General features: G+C 42.0%; 1 protein-coding gene across 1 annotated transcript in view; it reads left to right on the top strand.

Moving 5' to 3' along the window:
• The window catches only part of ZNF45 (zinc finger protein 45), a 72,146-nt gene that overhangs the window by 32,094 nt on the left and 15,809 nt on the right, over nucleotides 1–24,243 (top strand). The window contains exon 8 of the mRNA XM_045441368.1: nucleotides 88–169. Within this exon, the coding sequence (XP_045297324.1) occupies nucleotides 88–169 (82 nt within the window). The remainder of the gene's footprint in view (nucleotides 1–87; nucleotides 170–24,243) is intronic.

Below are 24,243 nucleotides of genomic sequence, written 5' to 3'. Positions count from 1 at the left end.
TCTATGAGATGTACTTAGAAGAAGAAATCTGCAAGGCTTAGAGGACACGTAAATTAGGCATGTGGGCTCATTTCCCCAACCCTGCAGGTCCTGTGAACTGGTGTTTCTCAACCTGTCAGGAGGTCCAAAAATCAATTCAGTGGGTTGTAACCAGCACTTATGTGTGCGGGTACTTTATTGAGGTATAATTTGCATGCAGTAACATGCATAAAATTCAAGTTTACAGCTTTCTGAAGTTTTGCAAATGTATAACACTCGTGTAATCCTCACCCAAATTGATGTGTGCAGTATTTCTATTAAACCAGACTGTTTCCTTGTGTGCATTTCTAGTCATTCCCACCTCCGGTGGCGACAAGGATGGTTTTTATACCTCACGTTGGTTGAGGCTGTTCTTGGACTTCCTGTGGCTTCAGTATGTACTCTTTTATGTCCGGATTCTTTGGATCAAACATGATCATCAAACATGAAAGCAAAGTTGAAAAAATTCAGTATCTATTCATGAGAAAAATTCCTCAGGGAGATAAGAGCCTTCTATGAAAATTCTACAAGTTAGCATTCTTTAAATTTTTTTTTAATGTTTATTTATTTCTGAGACAGAGACAGATCATGAGCAGGGGAGGGACAGAGAGAGAGGGAGACACAGAATCTGAAGCAGGATCCAGGCTCAGAGCTGTCGGCACAGAGCCCAATGCGGGGCTCGAACCCACATACCCTGAGATCACGACCTGAGCCGAAGTCAGACACTTCACCGACTGAGCCCCCCAGGGGCCCCTAAAAGTTAGCATTCTATTTAAAATTATTATTAAGGATTAACTTATATGCAGTAAATTGACTCTTTGGTGTAGGGTTCTGTGTTTTGGCAAATGATTACTATTGTATCACTGCCCCAACAGTCAAGACATTTAACAGTTCCATGACCCCCTTGCCCTGAAATTCCTTTGTACTCTCGTGGTCAGCCCCTTCCCTATCACCCCTCCCTACCTTTGGCAACCATCTACCTGCTCTCTGTATGCATAGTTTACTTTTTCCCTTTATGTCCTAAAATGGAATCATTCAGACTGTAGTCTTTGGAGTCTGGCTTCTCCCACTTAATGCTTCTGAGATTCATCGATCTTGATGTGCGGATTGCTAGTCATTCCCCTTGTCGCTGAGTCGTGTTCTGTTACAGGGATGTACCACGTTTGGTTTACCCATTTATCACTTGAAGGGTATTTGAGTTTCCAGTTGTTAGTGGTGATAAAGAAAACAGTGACTAGTGTTTGCATACAGGGCCGTGTATCAACACAAGTTTTCTTTGTCTTCGTAAATACTTAAGAGGGGGGTTGTATGCATGTTCAACTGTATGGAAAAGCTAACGGCTCTAAAATGGATGTACCGTTTTGTATTCCCACCATCAGTGCGTATCAAAGTTTTGTTTTGTTTTTAGCATTTCGCTAGGTTCATAGTGGCATCTTTCTTTGGTTTTAATTTACATTTCCCGGGGCACCTGGGTGTCTTAGTCGGTTGGGCATCTGACTTCGGCTCGGGTCATGATCTCATGGTTTGTGGGTTCGAGCCTTGCGTTGGGCTCTGTGCTGACAGCTCAGAGCCTGGACCCTTTTTCCAATTCTGTGTCTCCCTCTCTCTGACCCTCCTCCGCTCACACTCACTCTCTCTCTCAAAAATAAATAAACTTTAAAAAAATTTTTTTAATTTACATTTCCCTAATGACTATGTTGGGCATCTTTCATATCTGAATGTTTGCTATACATGTATCTTTTCTTTGGGGGACTGTTCTCTTCTTGAATTTTGAAAGTTTGTATGTTCTGGATGTATGTCCTCATATGTTTTGCATATGTTTTATCTCTGCGTGTGGTTTATGTTTTTATTCCATTATCAGTATTTTTTAAATTATTTTTTAAATGTTTGTTTATTTTTGAGAGAGAGGAAGACAGTAAGTGACAGGGGAAGGGGCAGAGAGAGAAGGAGACACAGAATCCGAAGCAGGCTCCAGGCTCTGAGCTGTCAGCACAGAGCCTGATGCAGGGTTTAAACCCATGAACAGTGAGATCATGACCTGAGCCAAAGTTGGACGCTTAACTAACTTAGCCACCCAGGCGCCCCGATTGTCAGTATTTTTTCACAAAGCTGGTATTTTGTTTTTGATGAAGTTCAGTTTTCATCTTCCGTGGATTCTGCTTTTGGATTCAGATCTGAGAACTCTGCCTAATCCAAGGTCACAAAGATTTTTCTCCGTTTTTTTTTTTTCTTAAGTTTATTTATTTTGAGAGAATGAGACACGTGTGTGCGCGTGGGTGGGGGAGGGGCAGAGAGAATCCCACGCAGGCTCCACACTGTCAGCACAGAGCCTGACATGGGGCTCCATCTCATGAACCGTGAGATCGTGATCTGAACCATGAGATCAAGAATCTGATGCTTAACCAACTGAGCCACCCAGGTGCCCCTCTCCTCTTTTTTATCTAAAAGTTTGTTTCAGGTTTAACATTTAGGTCTATGATCCATGTGAGTTAGTCTGTATAAAATGTGGGGTCAAGGGCCAATTTTTGGGCATGGAAACATCCAGTTAACTATCCTTTTAACATCAAATTGCTGTTGTACCTTTGTGAAAAACCTGTAGATCATACATGTGTGGGTCTTTTTCTGGCCTCTCTTTGGTTCCATCAATCTATATGTCTATCATTTTGCCAATATGTAGCTTTATACACTAAGTCTTGAGATGAGATAGTATGAGTCTTCCAACTCTATTCTTTTTCAGAATATTTTGGCTATTTTTTTTTAAGTTTAAATTGCCTTTTTTTTTTTTTTTTTTTTTTTTTTTTTAGTTTATTTAATTTTGAGACAGAGAGAGAGTGTGTGTGAGCAGAGGAGAAAGGCAGAGAGAGAAGGAAAGAGAATCCCAAGTGGGCTCTGCATTGTCCGTCCAGGCTTAAACTCACGAACCATGAGATCATGACCTGAGCTGAAATTAAGAGTTGGAATCTTAACCAACTGAGCCACCCTGGCACCCCCTATTTTGGCCATTTTGTCTGCTTTTCCATAATTTTTAGAATAAGCTTTGTGACTAAGCTTTGTGAAATTAAGCTCATGACTGGGAATTTTATTGAAATTGCATTGAATATATATAGGTGAGTTTAGGGAGACTTAGCATCTTATCAATATTGGATATTCTCTCTCTCTTTTTTTTTTTTTTTGGCAATATTTAATATTCTAAACCACAGACACCATGTATCTGCCTATTTGTTTAGGACTCCTTTAATTTCTTTTATCAGTAATTTGTAGTTTTCAGTACATAGATCCTGTACATATTTTATTAGATTTTGGGGCGCCTGGGTGGCTCAGTTGGTTGCGCGTCCAACTTCAGCTCAGGTCACGATCTCACGGTCCGTGAGTTCGAGCCCCGTGTCGGGCTCTGGGCTGATGGCTCAGAGCCTGGAGCCTGCTTCCGATTCTGTGTCTCCCTCTCTCTCTGCCCCTCCCCCATTCATGCTCTGTCTCTGTCTCAAAAATAAATAAACATTAAAAAAAAAATTAAAAAAAAAAAGATTTATACTTAAGTACTCTGGTTTTTGGTATTAAACTAAATGGTACTATTTTTCAAATTCCAACTTCCAGCTGTTCATTGCTAGTATATGGAAATGCAATTGTTCTATGTTAACCTTGTAGCCTACAATCTTGTCAAACTTGTATATTAAAGTAGCTCTTCTATATAGATTTCCTGGGATTTTCTGTAATCAGATAATGTCATCCACAAAAAGATTAATCTTTCCATGCCAGTTGATGTGCGTGTTCAGCAACTTCACTGCGACGTAAGGAAGCTTCCCCACCAACATTAGGTTTGGGTCACAAAACTCATGACAGACACCCTTTGGGATGATCAAAGGTGGAGAGAACACTTGTCCAGAAGGTCCAGAGCAGAAAGAACAGTCAATGTTCAGGTATTTTATCTAGTAGAAGTCCTCTCGAAGTTAAGTTTAAAAAATGAGTGGTGCCTGGGTGACTCAGTTGCTTAAGTGTCTGACTTCTGCTCAGGTCATGATCTCGCGATTCGTGAGTTTGAGCCCTGCGTCGGGCTCTGTGCTGATGGCTCGGAGCCTGGAGCCTGCTTCAGATTCTGTGTCTCCCTCTCTCTGCCCCTCTCCCATTCATGCTCTGTCTCTCTCACTCTCAAAAATAAATAAATGTTAAAAAAAATTTTTTTTTTAATGGTTGGAGGTTGCTTGTACTATGTGAGTGAACCTTACCCCAGAACCTTACCAGAATTGTGAAGGAGGCAGAGGACATGGGCAGGAGATGAAGCTTATAAGTTGCTGACACAAAATCAGATGTCTATGTTTCTTTCCGATGGCCTTCACAATTGACTCCTTTTTTTGTTTGTTTGTTTATTTTGAGAGAGAGAGAGAGAGCGAGCGAGCATGTTCGTTCGCATGCGCGTGGGTGGGGGAGGGGGCAGAGAGGGGAAGAGACAGAATCCCAAGCAGGCTCCATACTGTCAGCAGAGAGCCTGGCATGGGGCTCGATTTAATCAACCATGAGATATTTGATATGACTTCAGTATTAAAATTTTTAGACTTCTTTTGTGATATAATGTGATCTTTCTTGGAGAATGTTCTGTGTGAGCTTCAGAAGAATATTCTGCTGTTGGATGGAATGTTCTATGTTGGGTCCCTTTGGTCTAATGTAGTTCATGTTCAATCTTTCCTTATTGATTTTCTTAAGTTTTTTAAATGTTTATTTATTTTTGAGAGAGAGACACACACACACAGAGTGCAAGTGGGGGAGGGGAGGGAGAGGGAGACACAGAATTCGGAAGCAGGCTCCAGGCGCCGAGCTATCAGCACAGAATCCACAGCAGGGCTCAAACTCATGAACTGTGAGATTATGACCTGAGCCAAAGTCAGACAGTTAACCGACTGAGCCACCCAGGTGCCCCTCCTTATTACTGATTTTCTATCTGGATGATCTATCCATTGTTAAAAGTAGGGTACTGAGGTCCCCTTGCATTTTTATTTCTCTCTTCAGATCTGTTAATATTTGCTTAGTATATTTAGTTTCAATGTTGGGCACACATTTACACTGGTTTTATCTCGATAAATTTACCCCTTTAACACTGTATAATTACTTTCTCTGTCTCTTGTTACAGTTTTTGACTTAAAGTCTGCTTTGTCTGATATAAAAGCTTGTGCTTTCATCAGTTTCCATTTGCGTGAATTATTTTGTATTCGTTTCTTCATTTTCAACCTATGTGGGTCCTTAAAGCTGAAGTGAGTCTCTTGTCCGCAGCATGTAATTGGTTCTTCTTTTTTGATCCATTCAACCAAGACTCTATGTCTTTTGGCTGGAGAATTCAATCCATTTACATTTAAAGTAATACTGATAGCTAAGGACTTAATAATGCCACCTTGTTAATTATTTTCTGACTGTTCTGTAGTTCCTTTGTTCCTCTCTCCCTCTCTTGCTGTGTACTTAGGTTATCTGAGGATTTTCCATAGTGCTGTATTTTGATTCCTTTCCCTTTCTCTTTTGTGCATCTACTACAGGTTTTGTTTTGTGGTTTCCATGAGCTTTCATAAAACATAACCATTATACCTTGGATCACATATAAAACTTTGTGCTTTTCTCCTTAGAGTTTATGTTTTTGATGTCACAATTTATATATTTTTATATTATGGATCCACTAATAAATTTTTGTTGCTACGTATTTTTTCAAGTTTTTATTTAAATTCCAGTTAACATACCTTGTAATATTAGTTTCAGTTGTAGAATTTAGGGGTTCATCACTTACTTACGACACCTGGTGCTTTTCCCATGTTCCCGCCTTAATCTCCATCCCCTATTTAACCATCCCTCCCTCAACCTCCACTCTGGTGACCATCAGTTTGTTCTCTAAAGTTAAGAGTCTATTTTTTGGTTTTCCTCTCCCCATCCCTCCTCCCCACGTTCATTTGTTTTGTTTCTTGAAGTCCACGTATGAGTGAAATCATGTAGTATTTGTCTTTGTCTGAGTGACTTATTTCACGTAATACTTGCTAGCTCCATCCATGTCATTGCAAATGACAAGACTTCATTCTTTTTATGGCTGATTTGTATTCCATGGTGTGTATATACTACATCTTCTTTATCCGTTCATCACTTGATGGGCACTTGGGCTCTTTCCATAATTTGGCTGTTGTTGAATCAAATGCTGCTATAAACACCTGGGTGCATATATCCCTTCCAGTCTGTATTTTTGTATCCTTTGAGTAAATACCTTGTGGTGCATTTGTTGGATCGTAGGGTAGTTCTATTTTTGACTTTTTGAGGAACCTATAGTTATTTTAAATGCTTTTCTTTTTTAACCCTAGAATTAAGGAATTGATCACAACTAGGAGAATTTGACAATATACTTCCCTTTCTTTACCAGTGAGGTTTATACTTACATGTTCATTTTACTAATTCGTATCCTTTCATTTCAGCTTGAAGAACTCCCTTTAGCAGTTTCTGTAGAGCAGGTCTAGGGATGATCAACTCCTTCGACTTTTGTTTGTCCGGAAAAGTCTTTATTTCTGCGGCACAGCTTTGCTGAGTAGCATTGGTTGCCCTTTTTTTGTTTTTTGTTTTTTTCCCTTTCAGCACTTGGAATACATCATCTCTCTCCTAGCCTACGAGGTCTTTGATGACATATCCTATGGTGATGAGTTTCTTTTCCTGTGCTGCTTTCAAAATTCTCTCTTTAATTTTTTAATAGGTGTATTATAATGTGTGTCAGTGAAGTCCTCTTTCAATGGAAAACGTTCCAGGGCCTATGAAGTTCATGTACCTGGGTGTGCATATCACTCCCCAGATTTGGGGATTTCTCAGCCATTAGGTAATTTTTTTAAACATTTTTATTTATTTTTGAGAGACAGAGCGTGAGCGGGGGAGGGACAGAGAGAGAGGGAGACACAGAATCCGAAGCAGGCTCCAGGCTTTGAGCTGTCAGCACGGAGCCCTACAAGAGGCTCGAACCCACGAACCGTGAGATCATGACCTGAGCTGAAGTCAGACACTTTACCGACTGAGCCACCCAGGCGCCCCGTCAGCCATTATATAATTTTTTAAACTAAGCTTTCTTTCCCTTTCTTCTGGGACTCCCATGATGTGTATATTGTTTATCTGTATTCGATCCCATAATTCACATAGGCTTTCTTCACTCTTTTTCATTTTCTTTTCTTTTCTTTTTTTTTTTTTTTTTAATGTTTGTTTATTTTTGAGAGAGAGAGGGAGACACAGAATCCAAAGCAGGCTCCAGGCTCCAAGCTGTCAGCACAGAGCCCAACAGGGCGCGAACCCACGAACCGTGAGATCATGACCTGAGCCAAAGTCAGATACTTAACCGGCTGAGCCAACCAGGCACCCCTCACTCTTTTTCATTTTCTTCTCCTCTGACTGAAAATTTCTAATGACCCCTCTTTGAATTAACAGATTTTTTATTCTGCTTGATCAACCCTTAGGTTCGTGCTCTCTGTCGCACTTTTCATTTCATTTATTGTATTTTGGGGCTCCAGACTTTAACTTTGCTTCTTTTTTTCCAACTTGTATCTCTCCGTTGAACTTGCTGTTTTGTTCATGTATTCTTTTCCTAATTTTGTTGGGTTGTCTGTCAGTGTTCTGTAGCTCACTGAGCTTCCTTAAAAGTTTTTTTTTTTTTTTTTCAACGTTTATTTATTTTTGGGACAGAGAGAGACAGAGCATGAACGGGGGAGGGTCAGAGAGAGAGGGAGACACAGAATCGGAAACAGGCTCCAGGCTCTGAGCCATCAGCCCAGAGCCTGACGCGGGGCTCGAACTCACGGACCGCGAGATCGTGACCTGGCTGAAGTCGGACGCTTAACCGACTGCGCCACCCAGGCGCCCCCTTAAAAGTTATTTTGAATTCTTTGTCAGGCAATGCTTCACTCTCCATTTCTTTGAAGGTACTTACTGGAAAAGGAGCGTGTTCCTTTGGTAATGCCAGTTTCCTTGATTTCTTTTTTTCTTTTTTTTTTTTTTTTTAATTTTTATTTTTTTTAAATTTTTTTTTTCAACGTTTATTCATTTTTGGGACAGAGAGAGACAGAGCATGAACGGGGGAGGGGCAGAGAGAGAGGGAGACACAGAATTGGAAACAGGCTCCAGGCTCTGAGCCATCAGCCCAGAGCCGACACGGGGCTCGAACTCACGGACCTGAGTTCGTGACCTGGCTGAAGTCGGCCGCTTAACCGACTGCGCCACCCAGGCGCCCCTCCTTGATTTCTTATATCCCTTGAACTGTGTTGCTGTCTTCTCATTTGAAGAAGCGGTTACCTCCTCCAGGCTCTACCGACTGGCTTCAGGGGAGAAATGCTATCACTATCAGCTGGCTGGGGATTCTGAGTCTTTCTCAGAACTTTTCTATCGATGTATCCATTCCACACTCGTGTTCCCTCTTGGTGGGGGAATTTATAAGATTGTATGCTTTTTCCCAGCAAAGCCAGGCTTGGTGATGAGAGCGTCCCTTTTTCTCCCCCTTCGAGTGTTGTCCTGAAGCGCTTACATTTGTGTCCCCTTTTCCCAATCCTGCAGAATTGGGATGACCGTCTGTGTGTGCCAGAGGTGTACAAAGGCTCATGCTCATCATCTTCTGGGGTGGGTGCAGGCAGCTAGCCACAAAGTGGAGGAAATGAGGCATGTGGCGTGTTGGGGTGCTAATGGGCAGTTTGGGGAGCCTGCAGGAGACGTATCCCCAGCACTTGTGGGCAGGCTTCCTGGCAGTCTGTGATGTACTTAGTAGAATCTGTGTACCTTTGATGAGTTCCAGGCCCTGGTTGCTGTGCTCCTAGCCTCTCCCAACCCTTCGGCCATACAGATCACCTCGGTATTGTGGGTAGAGCAGGAAAGAAGTGGGCCTTTTGAGTAGCAGCTCACACAGCTGGGGAAGCCTAGCACTTGACTCACATGATCTTACTTCCCCACCCACATGGGAGAAACTGCAGGCCAATGGGATCTGCCTTCACGGTGAGCTCTGCTGTCGTGGAGGAGAGGTGACACAGGGAAAGAGAAACTCTTCTCCCCTTCACTGCATCTGTTCTCAGATTTGTTGCTGCTCCACCAGTGCTGGAACTTTTCTGTTGGAATATGGAATGCCTACAAATGTTCTTGTGTCCAGGAGTGATTGCCCTCAACCCCCTGAATTTTGCAAAGTCGTCCTTGCTGCTAGAAGCAGCCATTCTGCTACCTACTGAGGAAAATGACCCCTTTTGTCCCTGAAGAGCATGTAATGGCTTCCTCTGAGATAGAGACCTTGAAAGACAGGGGTGCCTGGGTGGCTCAGTCGGTTAAGCGTCCTACTTCGGCTCGGGTCATGATCTCACAGCCTGTGGGTTCAAGCCCCACGTCAGGCTCTGTGCTGACGGCTCAGAGTCTGGGGACTGCTTCGAGTTCTGTATCTCCCTCTCTTCTCTGCCCCTCCCCTGCTCACGCTCTGTCTTTCTCTCTGTCTCTCAAGAGTAAATAAACATTAAAAAAAATTGAAAAAAGAAAGACACTGCTGATTCTCCTCAGGACCGAATCCTGCCACACCTCTTTGCTTCCACAACTATACATAGATTCAAGTCACACCTGGTTCCAAAGCCTTAGGTACAAATGACACTGAAGTGGTACTCTGCACATTGAAAGAATTTCATGATTTTTCAGCTTAGGTAGATAAATCTGGGAACATGTCTGGGGGTGGATCTTTGGGATATGGGGTTGCGACACAAGGAGTATAAAATTGGATGAGATGAATATATTGATACAGGCTCATTAAACAGATTCTGAATTCAATATTTCAGCTCCATTGGTTAGAAAGGTGTGAGTTTTTTATTTTGTTTTTTGTTTCTGTTTTTTGCTTTGTTGTTGGTGGTTGGTTGGTAGGTTGAAAAACGGATGGAAATGTAGCTTCACTAAATTGAGTTGAAATTCCAGAATTTTGGGGCACCTGGGTGGCTCAGTCGGTTGAGCGTCAGACTTCGGCTCAGGTCATGATCTCGCCGTTTGTGAGTTCGAGCCCTGCGTCGGGCTCTGTGTTGACAGCTCAGAGCCTGGAGCCTGTTTCAGATTCTGTGTCTCCCTCTCTCTCTGATCCTCCCTAGTTCATGCTCTGTCTCTCTCTGTCTCAAAAATAAATAAACGTTAAGAGAAAAAAATATTAAAAAAAAAAAAGAAATTCCAGAATTTCTTTGGTACGATGTAGAGGGAAATGTTCAAAGTCTTGCGGAGATTTGAATGTTAGAGCAGATTTATCATGTAGACATGTCACCCGCCCCTGGAGGAATAGAGAAATCATAATTCATCATGACCTTGATAAATAATTTGAGAGGAACTTCAGCATCTTTGAAGAGCTGAAGGTTTTTTGTGCTCTGTAGAGGAGGATCTCGAAATGAAATGATGAGATCCTAGTGTGGTATTGGTCAAGTGGTGGCATTTAATCCCAAAGGCAATTTGGATAGGGATACTATAATGGACAGCAGAGCCAACATCATACTCAGAATAGTCTGATATGTGACATTGGCTATTGACTTTGATGTCCCTGAAACATAAATAGACGTGAAGTATACATGATACGTACAAGTGGAATAGTTCTAGGCCATATGAACAGAAGTCTACCTTCATCCTAAAAACAGAGATTGACTACCTCTTAAACAGTATCCAGACATGAGCCAGTTTTCACACCCAGAATTTAGTGGATTAAGAAAAGGCTGGGAGCGCCTGGGTGGCTCAGTCAGTTAAGCATCCAACTTGGGCTCCGGTCATGATCTCGCGGTTTGTGGGTTCGAGCCCCGCGTCAGGCCCTGTGCTGACAGTTCAGAACCTGGAGCCTGCTTCCGATTCTGTGTCTCCTCTCTCTGCCCCTCTCCCACTTGTGCTCTCTCTCTATCAAAAATAAATAAACATGAAAGAAAGAAAGAAAGAAAGAAAGAAAGAAAGAAAGAAAGAAAGAAAGAAAGAAAGAAAGAAAGAAAAGGCTTCATCTTCCTAAGTACCCTGCTACCCTGCCAAACATTGCAATGTTAATCTTTCTCCTGGGCTTCCCTCAAGGGGACCATTTGGCTGGGATTACTGGATCATGGCTCTGAACTGGCCCATTGATTGATGCTGATTGGCCCTGGCGAGTGGGAAGTCAAAGTTCTCCTAGGCATATTGATAAGACTATGCCAGGGGATGGGAAATAAATTCCCTAAAAATCTAGGTGCCTTCTACTTAAGTAAAGTTTCTAAGGGGTCATTGGTGTTGGCATGTTGAAATGCCACTTCTAAAGTAAAGGACGTGTTGCATCCAGGTCCCTCCTACGACCAAAAGAGAGTCACCATGCCTAGTGTGCTCCCTCAGATTTTTGAACATGCATATTTCTCATTGGGGTGTTCTATGCCCTTTTATGTGTGACCTGAAAACCTTCTGCCTGGAGCCCAGTGGAGAATAAGGCTCTCAGGTCCAGGCTTCCATGGAAGCTCTCTACCACTTGGGCCATATGACCCAGCAGATTAAAAGGTTCTTGAAATGTCAGTGGCAGACAGAAATGGTGTTTGGAATGTCTGGCTAGCTCCTAAAGATAATTCACAGCACAGACCCTTAGAATTTTGGCATCAAGCCCTGCATCCTCTATAGACACCTCTCTTTAAGGAATAATTTTGGGGGGCACCTGGGTGGCTCAATCAGTTAAGCATCCCAATTCTTGATTTCAGCTCAGTCATGATCTCAGGTTCGTGAGTTCAAGCCCTGCATCAGGCTCTGCGCTGATAGCATGGAGCCTGCTTGGGATTCTCTCCCTCTTTCTCTCCCCCTCCCCAACTCATGCTCTCACTCTCTCTCAAATAAATAAACTTTAAAAAAGTTATATTTATTATATTATATTATACATAAAGAAACCACTTTGGTTTTGTCATTGCACTTTACTAGACTGAAGAGTTAACCATGGGCTCCCAAATTACCACACACTCTGACTCTCCTTCATGGACTAGGTGTCAGCTCACCAATGTAGGCTTGGATTTGACATCAGAAGCACTCTGTTGTCAAATGAAAGAGATTTACATGAGAAGTAAATGGAAGTATATTTATGTGAAGCATTGGAAGCATCAGTAAATGGCCCAAATGCCCACGGTCCATACTTGTATTATGTTACTTTCTCCCAGTGTGCCCCTATAGCTTCGTGGAAAGTTCCTTATGACCAGTTGGGCGAGGAAGGGAAAGTTCACTCCTGGCCAATTTGCAGATGGTTCTGCATGGTAGGTAGACAGGCACCGACCTGAAATTGTTCAACTAAAATATAACAGCTTCTTTCTGAGATGTCCGTAAAGGGCAGTTGTGAAAGGAAAACCTCTTAATGGGCAGAACTTTGACCAGTGTGCCTTCGTTGCTCATTTGGCCTAAAAGAACAAATGGCTAGAATTAAGAGTCTGTATAGTTTTACAGGCTGTGGTCAAAGGTTTGGCTGGATTTTCAGGTTCTTCAAAGATACGTGATTGGAAAATTAATTGCAAGGTATCCTAAGGGAGAGGTATTTTGGATAGACCACTCTGAGTGGGGAAAGAATGTGAAGATAAGTGTGCTCCACATAAACAACCACCGTATGGTACTTTCAGTAGAGAGGGTTTCAATAAACAAGTAGTTTGATTCAATGTGTCTCTCTCTTGTAGCTTCTGTCAACAGCCACTTCTGTCATTGCCCAGTGAACTCATGAGCCAAGTGGCCATAATGGCAGGGCTGGAGGTTATCCATGGTTTTAGCAATGTAAACTCCATGTACCAAGGCCATCCTGGCTATAGCTATTGCTGAGTGCCATGTGCCAGCATCGGAGACCAACATTGGTTCCTTGATATAGTCCCTTTCCCCAGGATGATTGGTTCCATTAGACCATTTCCATCATGGAAGGGGCAGTACCTTGTTTTTAATCGAATAGGCACTCTGGATATGGATTCACCTTCCACACCTGCAGTGCTTTTGCCAAAACTACCAGCTAGGTACTCTAACAGTCCTTTTCCACTATTTTTGTGGTATTCCACGCAGCATTCGTTCTCTTTTTTTTTAAACTTATTTTTATTTCAATTCCAGTGTAGTTAACATACGGTGTTATATTTATTCAGATGTACAATATGGTGATTCAGCAATTCCGTATATTACTCAATGCTCATCAAGATAAGAGATAAGTGTACTAGGGGCACCTGGGTGGCTCAGTGGGATGAGCATTTGACTCTTGATTTCAGCTTAGGTCGTGATCCCAGGGTTCTGGGATTGAATCCCATGTTGGACTCTGCACTGAATCTGGAGCCTGCTTAAACTTTCTCTCTTTCTCTCTCTCTCTCCCTCCCTCCGTCCCTGCCCCTGTGCCCCTCTCCCCCACTTGTGCCCCCTTGCTCTCTAAAGTTAAAAAAGGGAAGAAAAGAAAAAGATAAGTGTACTCTTAATCTCCTTTGCCTATTTCAACCACCCCCCACCCACCCTCCAATGGTAACCATCAGTTTGTTCTCTGTAGTTGAGTGTTTTTTTGCTTGTCTCTTTTTTCCCCTTTGTTCATTTGTTTCTTAACTTCCACATGTGAGTAAAATCATATGGTATTTGACTTCCTCTGAGTGGCTTATTTCATTTAGTATTGTACTCTCTAGATCCAGCCCTGTTGTTGCAAATAGCAAGATTTAACTGTTTTTAAATGGCTGAATTAAAAAAAAAATCATATCTCCTTTATCGCTTCATCTATCAACGGACACGGGCCACTTCCATAATTTGGCTATTGTAAATAATGCTGCAGTAAATATAGGAGTGCATATATCCCCTCGAATTAGTGTTTTCATGTTCTTAGGGTAAGTACGCAGTACTGCAATTACTGGATCATATGATGGTTGTATTTTTAATTTTTTGAGGAACCTGCACACAGCATTGCTTCTGATAAGGAATTCACTTCATAGCAAATGAAGTGTGTCAGTGAGCCCATCCTTGCGGAGTGCATTGTTTTGATCCTGTTCCCCATTACCTTGACATAATTTGGATTGATAGAAAGTGGACTGGCCCTTTGAAAATTCAGTTACATTACCTGGTAGGTGGCAGTATCTTGTTGAGCTGTGGCAGTGTTCTCATAGATACTGTATATGATTTAAATCAGTGCTCAGAATATGGTGTCCATAACCAAGCTTCACAAGATCAGGAATCCAGGGGTAAAAATTTGAGTGGCTCCACTTACTACTACTTCTAGTGTTCCAATAGCAAATATTTTGCTTCCTGTCTCCATGAGCAGGCTCTAAAGAGATCTTAATTCCAAGGGGATGAATGATTTCATCAGAAAACACAACAATGATTCCGTTGAACTTGAACTTGATATTTCAGACTGGGCACTTGATGTCTTCTACTTCTGAATGAATAGTCAAAGAAGGGGGTTATTTTACTGGTTGGGGTAATTGATTCCGATAACAAACAATTGAGTTGCTACAGCACAGTGGAGGTAAACAGGAGTACGTCTGGAATGCAAGAGATCACTTAGGGGTCTCTTAAAAGCACCATGTCTAATGATCAAAAACCAGTGGAAAAATACAACACAGTTCAGGCAGGACTGTTAATGTCTCAACCTTGAAGAATGAAAATTTGGTTCATCCTGCTAGGAAAAGAACCACAATGAACTGAGGTGTTTGCTGAGGGCAAGGGGAATATGGAATGGGTAGTGAATGATGAGAGCTGTAGATCATTACATCAGTTCCAGAAATGATGACTGTAATACTTATAAACATTCATTGTTTTGTTATATTTTCACATACTCACAAAATATTTATTTTCTTTTTATCCCCAGTTTTATTGAGAAATGATTGACATACATCACTGTATAAGTTTAAGTCATACAGTATGATGGTATGATTTACATATATTGTGAAATGATTACCACGGTAGGTTTGGCTAATGTCCATATTCTCATGTAAATAAAAAGAAGGGGCGCCTGGGTGGCTCAGTTGGTTAAGCATCCGACTTTGGCTCAGGTCATGATCTCATAGCTCGTGAGTTCGAGCCCCACGTCGGGCTCTGTGCTGACAGTTCAGAGTCGAGCCTGCTTCAGATTCTGTGTCTCATCTGCCCCTCCCCCGCTTGCACTCTGTGTGTGTCTCTCTCACTCAAAAATGAACAACAACAACAAAAAAAAAGAAAACATTTTCATCTTGTGATGAGAACTCTTAGGATTTACTCTCACGAAGTTTCCTATATATTATATGACAGTGTTCACTGTAGTCATCACATTGTACATTACATCCCTAGTACTTACTTATCTTATAGCTGGAAGTTTGTACCTTTTGACCACTTTCCCCCAATTCCCCTTCCCCCCACCCTCTGCCTTTGGTAACCACAGTCTATGAGTTTGTTTCTTCTGTGAGTTTGTTTTTTTGTTTGTGTTTTAGATTCCACATATAAGTGAACTTATGCAGTATTTGTCTTTCTCTGACTTTTCATTTAGCATAATGTCTTCAAGTTCTATCCATATTGTTGCAAATGGCAGGATTTCATCATTTCTTTTTATGGCTGAATAATATTCCATCGTAAATATATACAAAAGCTTCTTTATCCATTCACTCATTGATGCAAACTGAGGTTGTTTCCTCGTGTTGGCTATTGTGAATGCTGATGCTGCTGCTGCTGCTACAAACACGGGGGTGCCGATATTTTTTCAAATCAGTGTTTTCATTCCTTTAGATATATTCCCAGAAGTGGAATTGCTGAATCCTACAGTAGTTCTATTTTTAATTTTCTGAGGATCCTCTGTACTGTTTTCCACAGTAGCTGTATCAATTTACAGTCGAACCAGCAGTGCACAAGTGTTCTCTTTTCTCCACATCCATAACATCATTTGTTATCCCTTGTCTTTTTGATGATGGCTGTTCTAACGGGGATGAAATGATACCTCCGTTGTGGTTTTAAGTTGCATTTCACTAATGACTAGTGAAGTGGAGCATTTTTTCATGTACCTGTTGGTCTTTTGTATATCTTCTTTGGAGAAGTGTCTACTTAGGTCCTCTGCCCATTTTAACTAGATTATTTGTGAGAGGGGTTGTTTTGCTGTTGAGTTGTATGAGTTCTTATATATTTTGGATATTAGCCTCTTATCAGATACATGGTTTGCAAGTATTTTTCCTCATCCATAGGTTGTAATTTCCCTTTGTGGATGATTTCTTTTGCTCTGCAGAAGCTTCTAAGTTTGATGTAGTCTCACTTGTTTACTTTTTATTTTGTTTCTTGTGCTTCAGGTGTCGTATCCAATAAATCATTACTAAGGGCCATGTTGAGATTTATTCCTGTTTTCTTTTAGGAATTTCTTAAATTTAAGTCTTTCAATTCATTTTTAGTTAATCTTTGTGAATGGTATAAGATTTGGGTCCAGTTTCATTCTTTCGAATGTAAATATCGAATTATCCCAGCACCATTTATTGAAAAGAGAGTCTTCTCCATTGAGTGTTCTTGACTCCCTTTTCAAATATTCGTTGACTGTATATGCTTGGATTTATTTCTGGGCTATCAATTCTGTCCCATTGGTATTAGTTTTTGTGCCAGTACCATACTGTTTTGATGACTATAACTTTATAGTATAGTTTGAAATCAGGACGTGTGATGCCTCCTGCTTTGTTCTTTCTCGGGATTTATTTGGCTATTGGGGGTCTTTTGTGGTGCTATGTAAATTTTTGGACTGTTTTTCCTACTTCTGTGAAAAAAAAAAAAAGCTGCCATTGGAATCTTGATGGGGATCTCATTGAATCTATACATGCTTTTGGTAGTCTTGATATTTTAACAGTATTAATTCTTCCAGTCTATGAACATGGATACTTTTCCATTTATTTGTAACCTATCAGAATAGGGCCCCACTCTAATGACCTATTTAATTGCCTTCTTAAAGAGCCTATCTCCAAATACAGTCATATTGGGGTTTAAGGCATCAGTATGCATGGGCAGGGGGGCACAAACCAGTCCATAGTATCTTGAGAGTGGGAAATAGTTTCAAATAGAAATAGAAATCAAATAGTTTTGATTGAGATATAATTCACATACCTGAATATTCACACTTGTAAGATGTATAATTGCATGATTTTTGGTATATTCACAAAGATATAAACTATCACCACTGTCTCATTCCAGAGCCTTTTCATCAGCCCACCAACCCCTCCACCCCCCCCCCCCCCCATCCATTAGCATTCATTCTCCACTCCCAATGAACAAGTCCCTGGTAATAACTAATCAAATTTCTTCCTCTATGGATTGATGTATTATGCACATTTCATATAAATGGGATCATAAAGCACATTGTTTATTGTGTCTAGCTTCTTCCACTAAGCATGTTTTCAAGGTCAATCCTTGACTGAATCAGTATTTCATTTTTTAATTGCAGAGTAAGATCCCATTGTATAAATATATCACATTTTATTTACCTAGTCATCAGTTGCTGGATATTTGGATTGTTTCTACAATTTGGCTATTATCAATAATGCTGCTATAAACATTTTTGTACAACTGTGGGCATATGATTCATTTCTCTTGGGTATATACCTGGGAGCGGAATTTCTGTGTCATAGACCCAATCTTTTTAAAGGTCAGTTTTGCTGATATCCGGCTAGGGCTGACATCATAGATAAATAAAGATACTCATGGCTGTGCAGCTTATAAGACTATGTGTGCTTAAAGAGGTGAGAACATCAGTTAGAATAAAGGAGACTGTATCGCTCTTAGGTCCAAGTAGGTGGGGTCAGGCCCTGTGCCTCAGGAGGGCCTACAGTATGCAGTGCCCAAATTTTTCATGTTGCCCTCTGCTGCCTGAGTCTGGTTATGACTGGTAGTGTTACCCAGTTAGGGTGTCTAGAGCCTGGATCTGAACCTGTGTGTGTCCAATCTGGTTTCTCCTTCTGGGGTTGTCTCTGGTCTTTATCCCATTTGAGTGGTGTATCAGATACCCCAGGAAACTTCCAAGACTGGTGCCCATGAGGTCGTGTCGAGGTGCCTTGGTGCTTGCTTCCCTGTGGCACAATATTTTAAGCCGTCACATGATGAGTGTACTGCCAGAATGAAGGTGACTCATGGATTCTGGCACTCATGATTCAGACTCATATGGAAGAGTAATAAAGAATCAGTCAAATTACCATAACTGTCTTGGGCCCATGAATTTGTAGCACAGTTTTAAAGTATTTTTATCAACAGTTCTGCTGTGTAGATTTCCAAATGCGCAGCTTCTTAAGCCTTCACCTTGTGCATTCTTCAGAGTATCTGAAGTTCACCACTGCAACTGAACTTTCCAATGATATATTAGGGATATATATCATTTATATATTCCTATATCATATATATATTTGATATATGTGGATAACAGCTAGGTTTGCTGTTATGTTGCATCCACATGACTCCTGAAAACAGAATGCTACGGGCACCAGTGACAGTCACAACAAAGTTTATTACAATGAGAGGCAAGGCCGACCGATCGGGACCAACGCTTGATAAGAGTGCAGCCCCGAACAGCCGGGGTACAGAGTTTTTATAACCGATCACATCGTTTTATCATCACCTGGGAACAGAACAAAGAAACAGTTTCCAGATGAGTTAGAAACAGTTGCCTAATGAGGTGTTTACTTTAGACTTTCTGCCTCTAAGTTGCAACCAGTGGATCTCCTTGACCCTGCCTCTGATGCTCTTTTCTTTGAACTTTTGTTTCCTTAATTGGTGAAGCCTAATTTACAAGAGTATGAGGCGTAGTTTACCAGAGCAAAGCAAGGCTGTTATCTCTTAACCTTCAGTGTCAACACAAAGCTGTTATTTTTCAAGCTAAGCATTAGCCCTACGCTACAATTTAACCCTTACAGTTATAGTAGAGACAAACCTAATAGCTTAAATAACCTAGAATATTTTCTGCTGCCGGATTTCGGAGAGGTTAATTCTTGCCCCCACTGTGGGAACCCACGTTACTACTGTCCTTAAAGTCGACAGTACGACCTGCGCCCCCATGACCACTGTGGGAACTATACTACCGAATCCCTCAGGAGGCACAAGCACTTCCGGCCGAAGAGGGTGGGAATGGGACGGTGGTTCTCTGGCTTTCTGGGAAGTGTAGTCCGGAAGTCCCGTAGACAGTCGTACACTTCCCCAAGGCCGTCTGGAAACATGAATTCTGGGTAGTTGATCCTCCCGCAGCCTGGGGCGGGGCGGTCTCAGGCACTTCCGCTTGGGTGGCCAGGTTGCTACAGGCTCTTCCGTTGCTGTGGTGAGTGGGTTCTGGTTTCGAGACCCTTCTGAACTTCCCTGGGTGCCAGTACCACCGGCCATTGATTTGGGGAAAAGAGCTGCGTCAGACAGCGGTGGTTTGAGGACTGGAGTGGTGTTTCCCTCCCCAGGGACCCTCTTGGCGTTTGGGGATCTTGTGCTGTGCATGGCCCGGTGTGTGTGTGTGTGGGGGGTCTCCCGGGTTCTCTGCCTACGGTCCTGCCCCCCACCCCAGGGCAGCCCACCTTTCCCTCGCTCCGCCTTTTCACTCGGTTGAACATTGGGGGACTTAACATCTGTGTCCTTTTTTTTTTTTTTTTTTTTGTAACATTGGGATGACTTTCCTACCTTCCTATAATACAGCGGTTTGAGAATTAAACAAATGGGTTAAGTAAAGCCTTAAAGACAGTTCCTGCCACGTGGTGAATGGGGATCTCTTGGTATTAGACTCCTTAATTTTTTTAAGTGCTTAGTAACCTGAAAGCCATGAATATCGGATGGAGTGAGAGCTTCAGCTGCAGTGACTCCTGTCATTTCTCTTTGATCCCAATCGTTAGCTTCATAGTCCCCAACCCCTTCTGAAGAGTTACTCCTGTGGAAGTTAGTGAGAAAACCTCCTTTAGGATGGCGTCCGAGGCTGGCAGGGAGAGCCCTCACACCCTGTCGCTCTTGTCAATTGTAAGAGACCCAGTTGGAAGGCCCAATTGGAAGAGACCACCTTGCAGGCTGATAACTACCGTAGCTCTTCGTTGCTATCCCAGAGGGAACCAGAATGGCTTTCCTCCCCCAGCTCCGCAACAGCCCAACCAGTGAAAGATTGTCAAAACTCAGCCAATGAAAAGCCACCATATTTCCAAGTCCCGGTTAATCCAATGGGCTTTTTGTTTATGACAGCCTGCCCAGTTTCTCCCTTTCTTCTGTAAAAGAGTGGGTTTCTCCTTTGTTCTGCGCACTTGCCTGTGGTTTTGCCATATCCTGCTCGTCCTGGATTGCAGTTCTCTACTATTCCAGTAAAATAACTGGCAGTTTTATTTTTAAGGTCAACATTCCCAAACCATTTGTGGCTGGAAGTAGGGGGTCTGGAGGAGGGCAGAATATCTCATGATTTCTCAGGGACAGAGACATAATTGTGGCATTTCAGAGCCTCCTCTCTTTCCTTGGTTTTTGTCGCAAAAAAAAAAAAAAAAAAATTGTGTTTCTCGCTGCACCATTGTGGTTATGTCTAAAAACTGCTGATACTTTTGGAGTTACGTATGATGAGTTGAAGACACCAACACCTAGCTGCTGCCAGCTGTCAACTGTCCTTGCCCTTTTTTTTTTTCCTTCACGCATCTCTTTTTTTCAAGAATTTGGGATTATGCTGTAGAAAATACTTCTTCGTCCCTAAAGATTTGTATTGTTAGCAAAAATTCAACTGAGTAAACGCGAAGACTTCATTGGCTTTATTAAGCGGTTCATAAATTGGGTGGCATCCCAAAGAACAAGTAGGAGGGATCTCCCAGGAGTTGTACAGAATGGAAGGTTTTTACGGGAAGGAGGGTGGGGCAAGGAAGTTATTAGCAAGTGGAAAGAAAGGATTGTTCCGGGCACGGTCACTTTCCCTTAGAGGGAAGAGCAGGGCATCTTATGCATCTTGCGGGGATGGAGAGGGTCTGTGTGACAGATTACTCAGCTGGTGCTTATTGGAGAATTTCTGAGTTTCTGGGGGAGTCTGAAACTGCAATTAGGTTAGGCATTAAGCCCCAGTTTGGTCACTTGGCCTAAGTGACAGCGTTTTAGGGCTGTGTTTTTCTTTTCAACAGTGTCTATTTTCTGCGAACAAGGATATTCTCTTCTATACTCACAGGGTCAAAATCAGAAAATGACATTGTTAATATGCTGTTATCTAACCCACAGTCCATATTTAAATTTGTGCTGTTTTTTTTTTTTTTTAATTTTTTAAATATTTTTTGAGAGCAAGAGTGCAGGCTGGGGAGGGGCAGAGAGAGAGAGAGGGAAACACTCTTTAATTGACTCCTTTAATCTGGAATGATTCCTTCATTTTGATCATGATGTTTTTGTTCACGATGTGTAAGCACACTGTATTGGAGAAAGTCCATCTTGTGAAGTTTGTGTGATAGATTTCATGGTTTGATTCAAGTTTTTATTTCAATTACAGCTACTTAACATACAGTATAATATTAGTTTCAGGAATAGAATTCAGTGATTCATCACTTACATACGACACCCAATGCTCATCACAAAAAGTGCCCTCCCTGGGGCGCCAGGGTGGCTCCGTCGGTTAAGCAACCGACTTTGGCTCAGGTCATGATCTCGCAGTTTGTGGGTTCGAGACCCTCATCAGGCTCTGTGCTGACAGCTCGGAGCCTGGAGCCTGCTTCGGATTCTGTGTCTCTCCATCTCCCGCCCCCTCCCCTGCTCATGCTCTGTGTCTCTGTCTCTCAATAATAAATAAATGTTAAAAAAAATTTTTTTAAAGAAAAGTGCCCTCCCTAATACTCATCACCCACTTAACACATCCTGCCATTCACCTCCCCTCCAGCAACCCTCAGTTTGTTTTCCAGTTAAGAGTCTCTTTTATGATTTGCCTCTCTCTCTTTTTCCCCCCTACGTTCATCTGTTTTGTTTCTTAAATTCCACACTGAGTGAAATCATGTGGTATTTGTCTTTCCCTGAGTGGCTTAATTCACTTAGCATAATACACTCTAGCTCTACCCATGTCATTGCAAATGGCAAGATTTCATTCTTTTTGATGGCTGAGTAATATTCCATCATATATATATATATATATATATATATATATATATATACACACACACACACACACACACACACACACACACACACACATATATCCATTATATATATATATATAGAGAGAGAGAGAGAGAGAGAACATCTTCTTTATCCATTCATCCATTCTTGTACATTTGGGCTCTTTCTATACTTCGGCTGTTGTTGATAATGCTGCTCTAGGGGCGCCTGGGTGGCGCAGTCGGTTAAGCGTCCGACTTCAGCCAGGTCACGATCTCGCAGTCCGTGAGTTCGAGCCCCGCGTCAGGCTCTGGGCTGGTGGCTCAGAGCCTGGAGCCTGTTTCCGATTCTGTGTCTCCCTCTCTCTCTGCCCCTCCCCTGTTCATGCTCTGTCTCTCTCTGTCCCAAAAATAAATAAACGTTGATAATGCTGCTATAAACATCGGGGTGGAGTAAATACCTGGTAGTGCAATTGCTGGGTCATAGGGTGGTTCGATTTTTTCTTTAATTTTTTTAATGTTTATTTATTTTTGAGAGAGAGACAGAGACCGAGCATGAGCAGGGGAGGGGCAGAGAGAGATGGAGACACAGAATCTGAAACAGGTTCCAGGCTCTGAGCTGTTATCACAGAGCCTGACATGGGGCTCAAATTCACAAGCTGTGAGATCGTGACTCGAGCCGAAGTCGGACGCTTAACTGGCTGAGCCATCTAGTCACCCCAGTTCTATTTTTTCGTGTTTTTTTTTTTTTTTTAATTTTTTTTTTTCAACGTTTATTTATTTTTGGGACAGAGAGAGACAGAGTATGAACGGGGGAGGGGCAGAGAGAGAGGGAGACACAGAATCGGAAACAGGCTCCAGGCTCTGAGCCATCAGCCCAGAGCCTGACGCGGGGCTCAAACTCACGGACCGCGAGATCGTGACCTGGCTGAAGCCGGACGCTTAACCGACTGCGCCACCCAGGCGCCCCAATGTTTGTTTATTTTTGAGAAAGTGAGAGAGAGCGAGAAAGCACAAGCGGGGGAAGTGCAGAGAGAGAGGGAGTCAGAGGATCTGAAGCAGGCTCTTTGCTGGCAACAGAGGGCCCAATGCGGGGCTCAAACTCAAGAACCATGAGATCACAGCCTGAGCCGAAGTCAGACGCTTGAACAACTGAGCCACCTGGGCACCCCAATAGTTCCATTTTTAACTTCTGAGGAACCTTTATACTGTTTTCCAGAGTGGCTGCACCAGTTTGCAGTCCCACCGACCATGTAAGAGGGTTCCCCTTTCTCTGCATCCTCTCCGACACCCGTTATTTCCTGTGTTGTTCATTTTAGCCATCGGACAGATGTTAGGTGGTATCTCGTAGTTTTGACTTGTATTTTTCCTAATGATGAGCGACATTGAGAATCTTTTCATGTGTCTGTTAGCCATCTATAGGTCTTTTTTTGGAAAAATGTCTGTTCATGTCTTTTGACCATTTTTTAACTGGATTATCTGTTAAGTCCATCTGGTCAGTGTGTCATTCAAAACCATTGCTTCCTTGTTGATTTTCTGCCTAAATGATTTGTCCATTGATGGAAGGGGAGTATTAAAGTCCCCCACCATTATTGTATTATTATCAATGAATTCCTTTATGTTTGTTATTAATTGTCTTATATATTTGGGTGCTTCCATGTTGCGGGGGAAAACAGTTGTCCACAACAATTTAAAAATTATTGTTCAGCTAACACGATATTAGGGAAGACAATGAAGCAGAGTTAACCTATTTTTCAAAGGTTATGAGTGACCTCAGAATAGTCAATGTCAGGTTCGGATATCATACAGTGTCTTTTGGTAGAAAATCATATTTATAAGAGAAATTTCACATTACAGAATGTCCTCTTTTTTAATATTAGCTACAAAAATAAGAAACTCTGAGTGTATTCAAAGTGTTCTCCAGCTCTCAACAGCTCTAGGATTTGGAAATATTATTCTCCCATTTGTACAGATGACAAAATTGAGGGAAAGAGATGTTATTAAATTACCCAAGATGATACAACTAGTGAGAAGCTGAGGTAGAATTTGAACCCAGATATGATTGCCCCAGAGATGATTCTTAAGTGTTTTTTTTGTGTTTTTTTTTTTTAGCATTTATTTATTTTTGAGCAATAGGGATAGAGCATGAGCAGGAGAGAGGCAGAGAGAGAGGGAGACACAGAATCCAAAGCAGACTCTAGGCTCTGAGCTGTCAGCACAGAGCCCGACACAGGGCTCGAACCCATGAACCGCGAGATCATGACCTGAGCCAAAG

This window comes from Leopardus geoffroyi, chromosome E2 (genome assembly GCF_018350155.1).
Source record: "Leopardus geoffroyi isolate Oge1 chromosome E2, O.geoffroyi_Oge1_pat1.0, whole genome shotgun sequence".
Taxonomy (NCBI): Eukaryota; Metazoa; Chordata; class Mammalia; order Carnivora; family Felidae; genus Leopardus; species Leopardus geoffroyi.
This window is presented reverse-complemented; position numbering and strand designations above follow the sequence as displayed.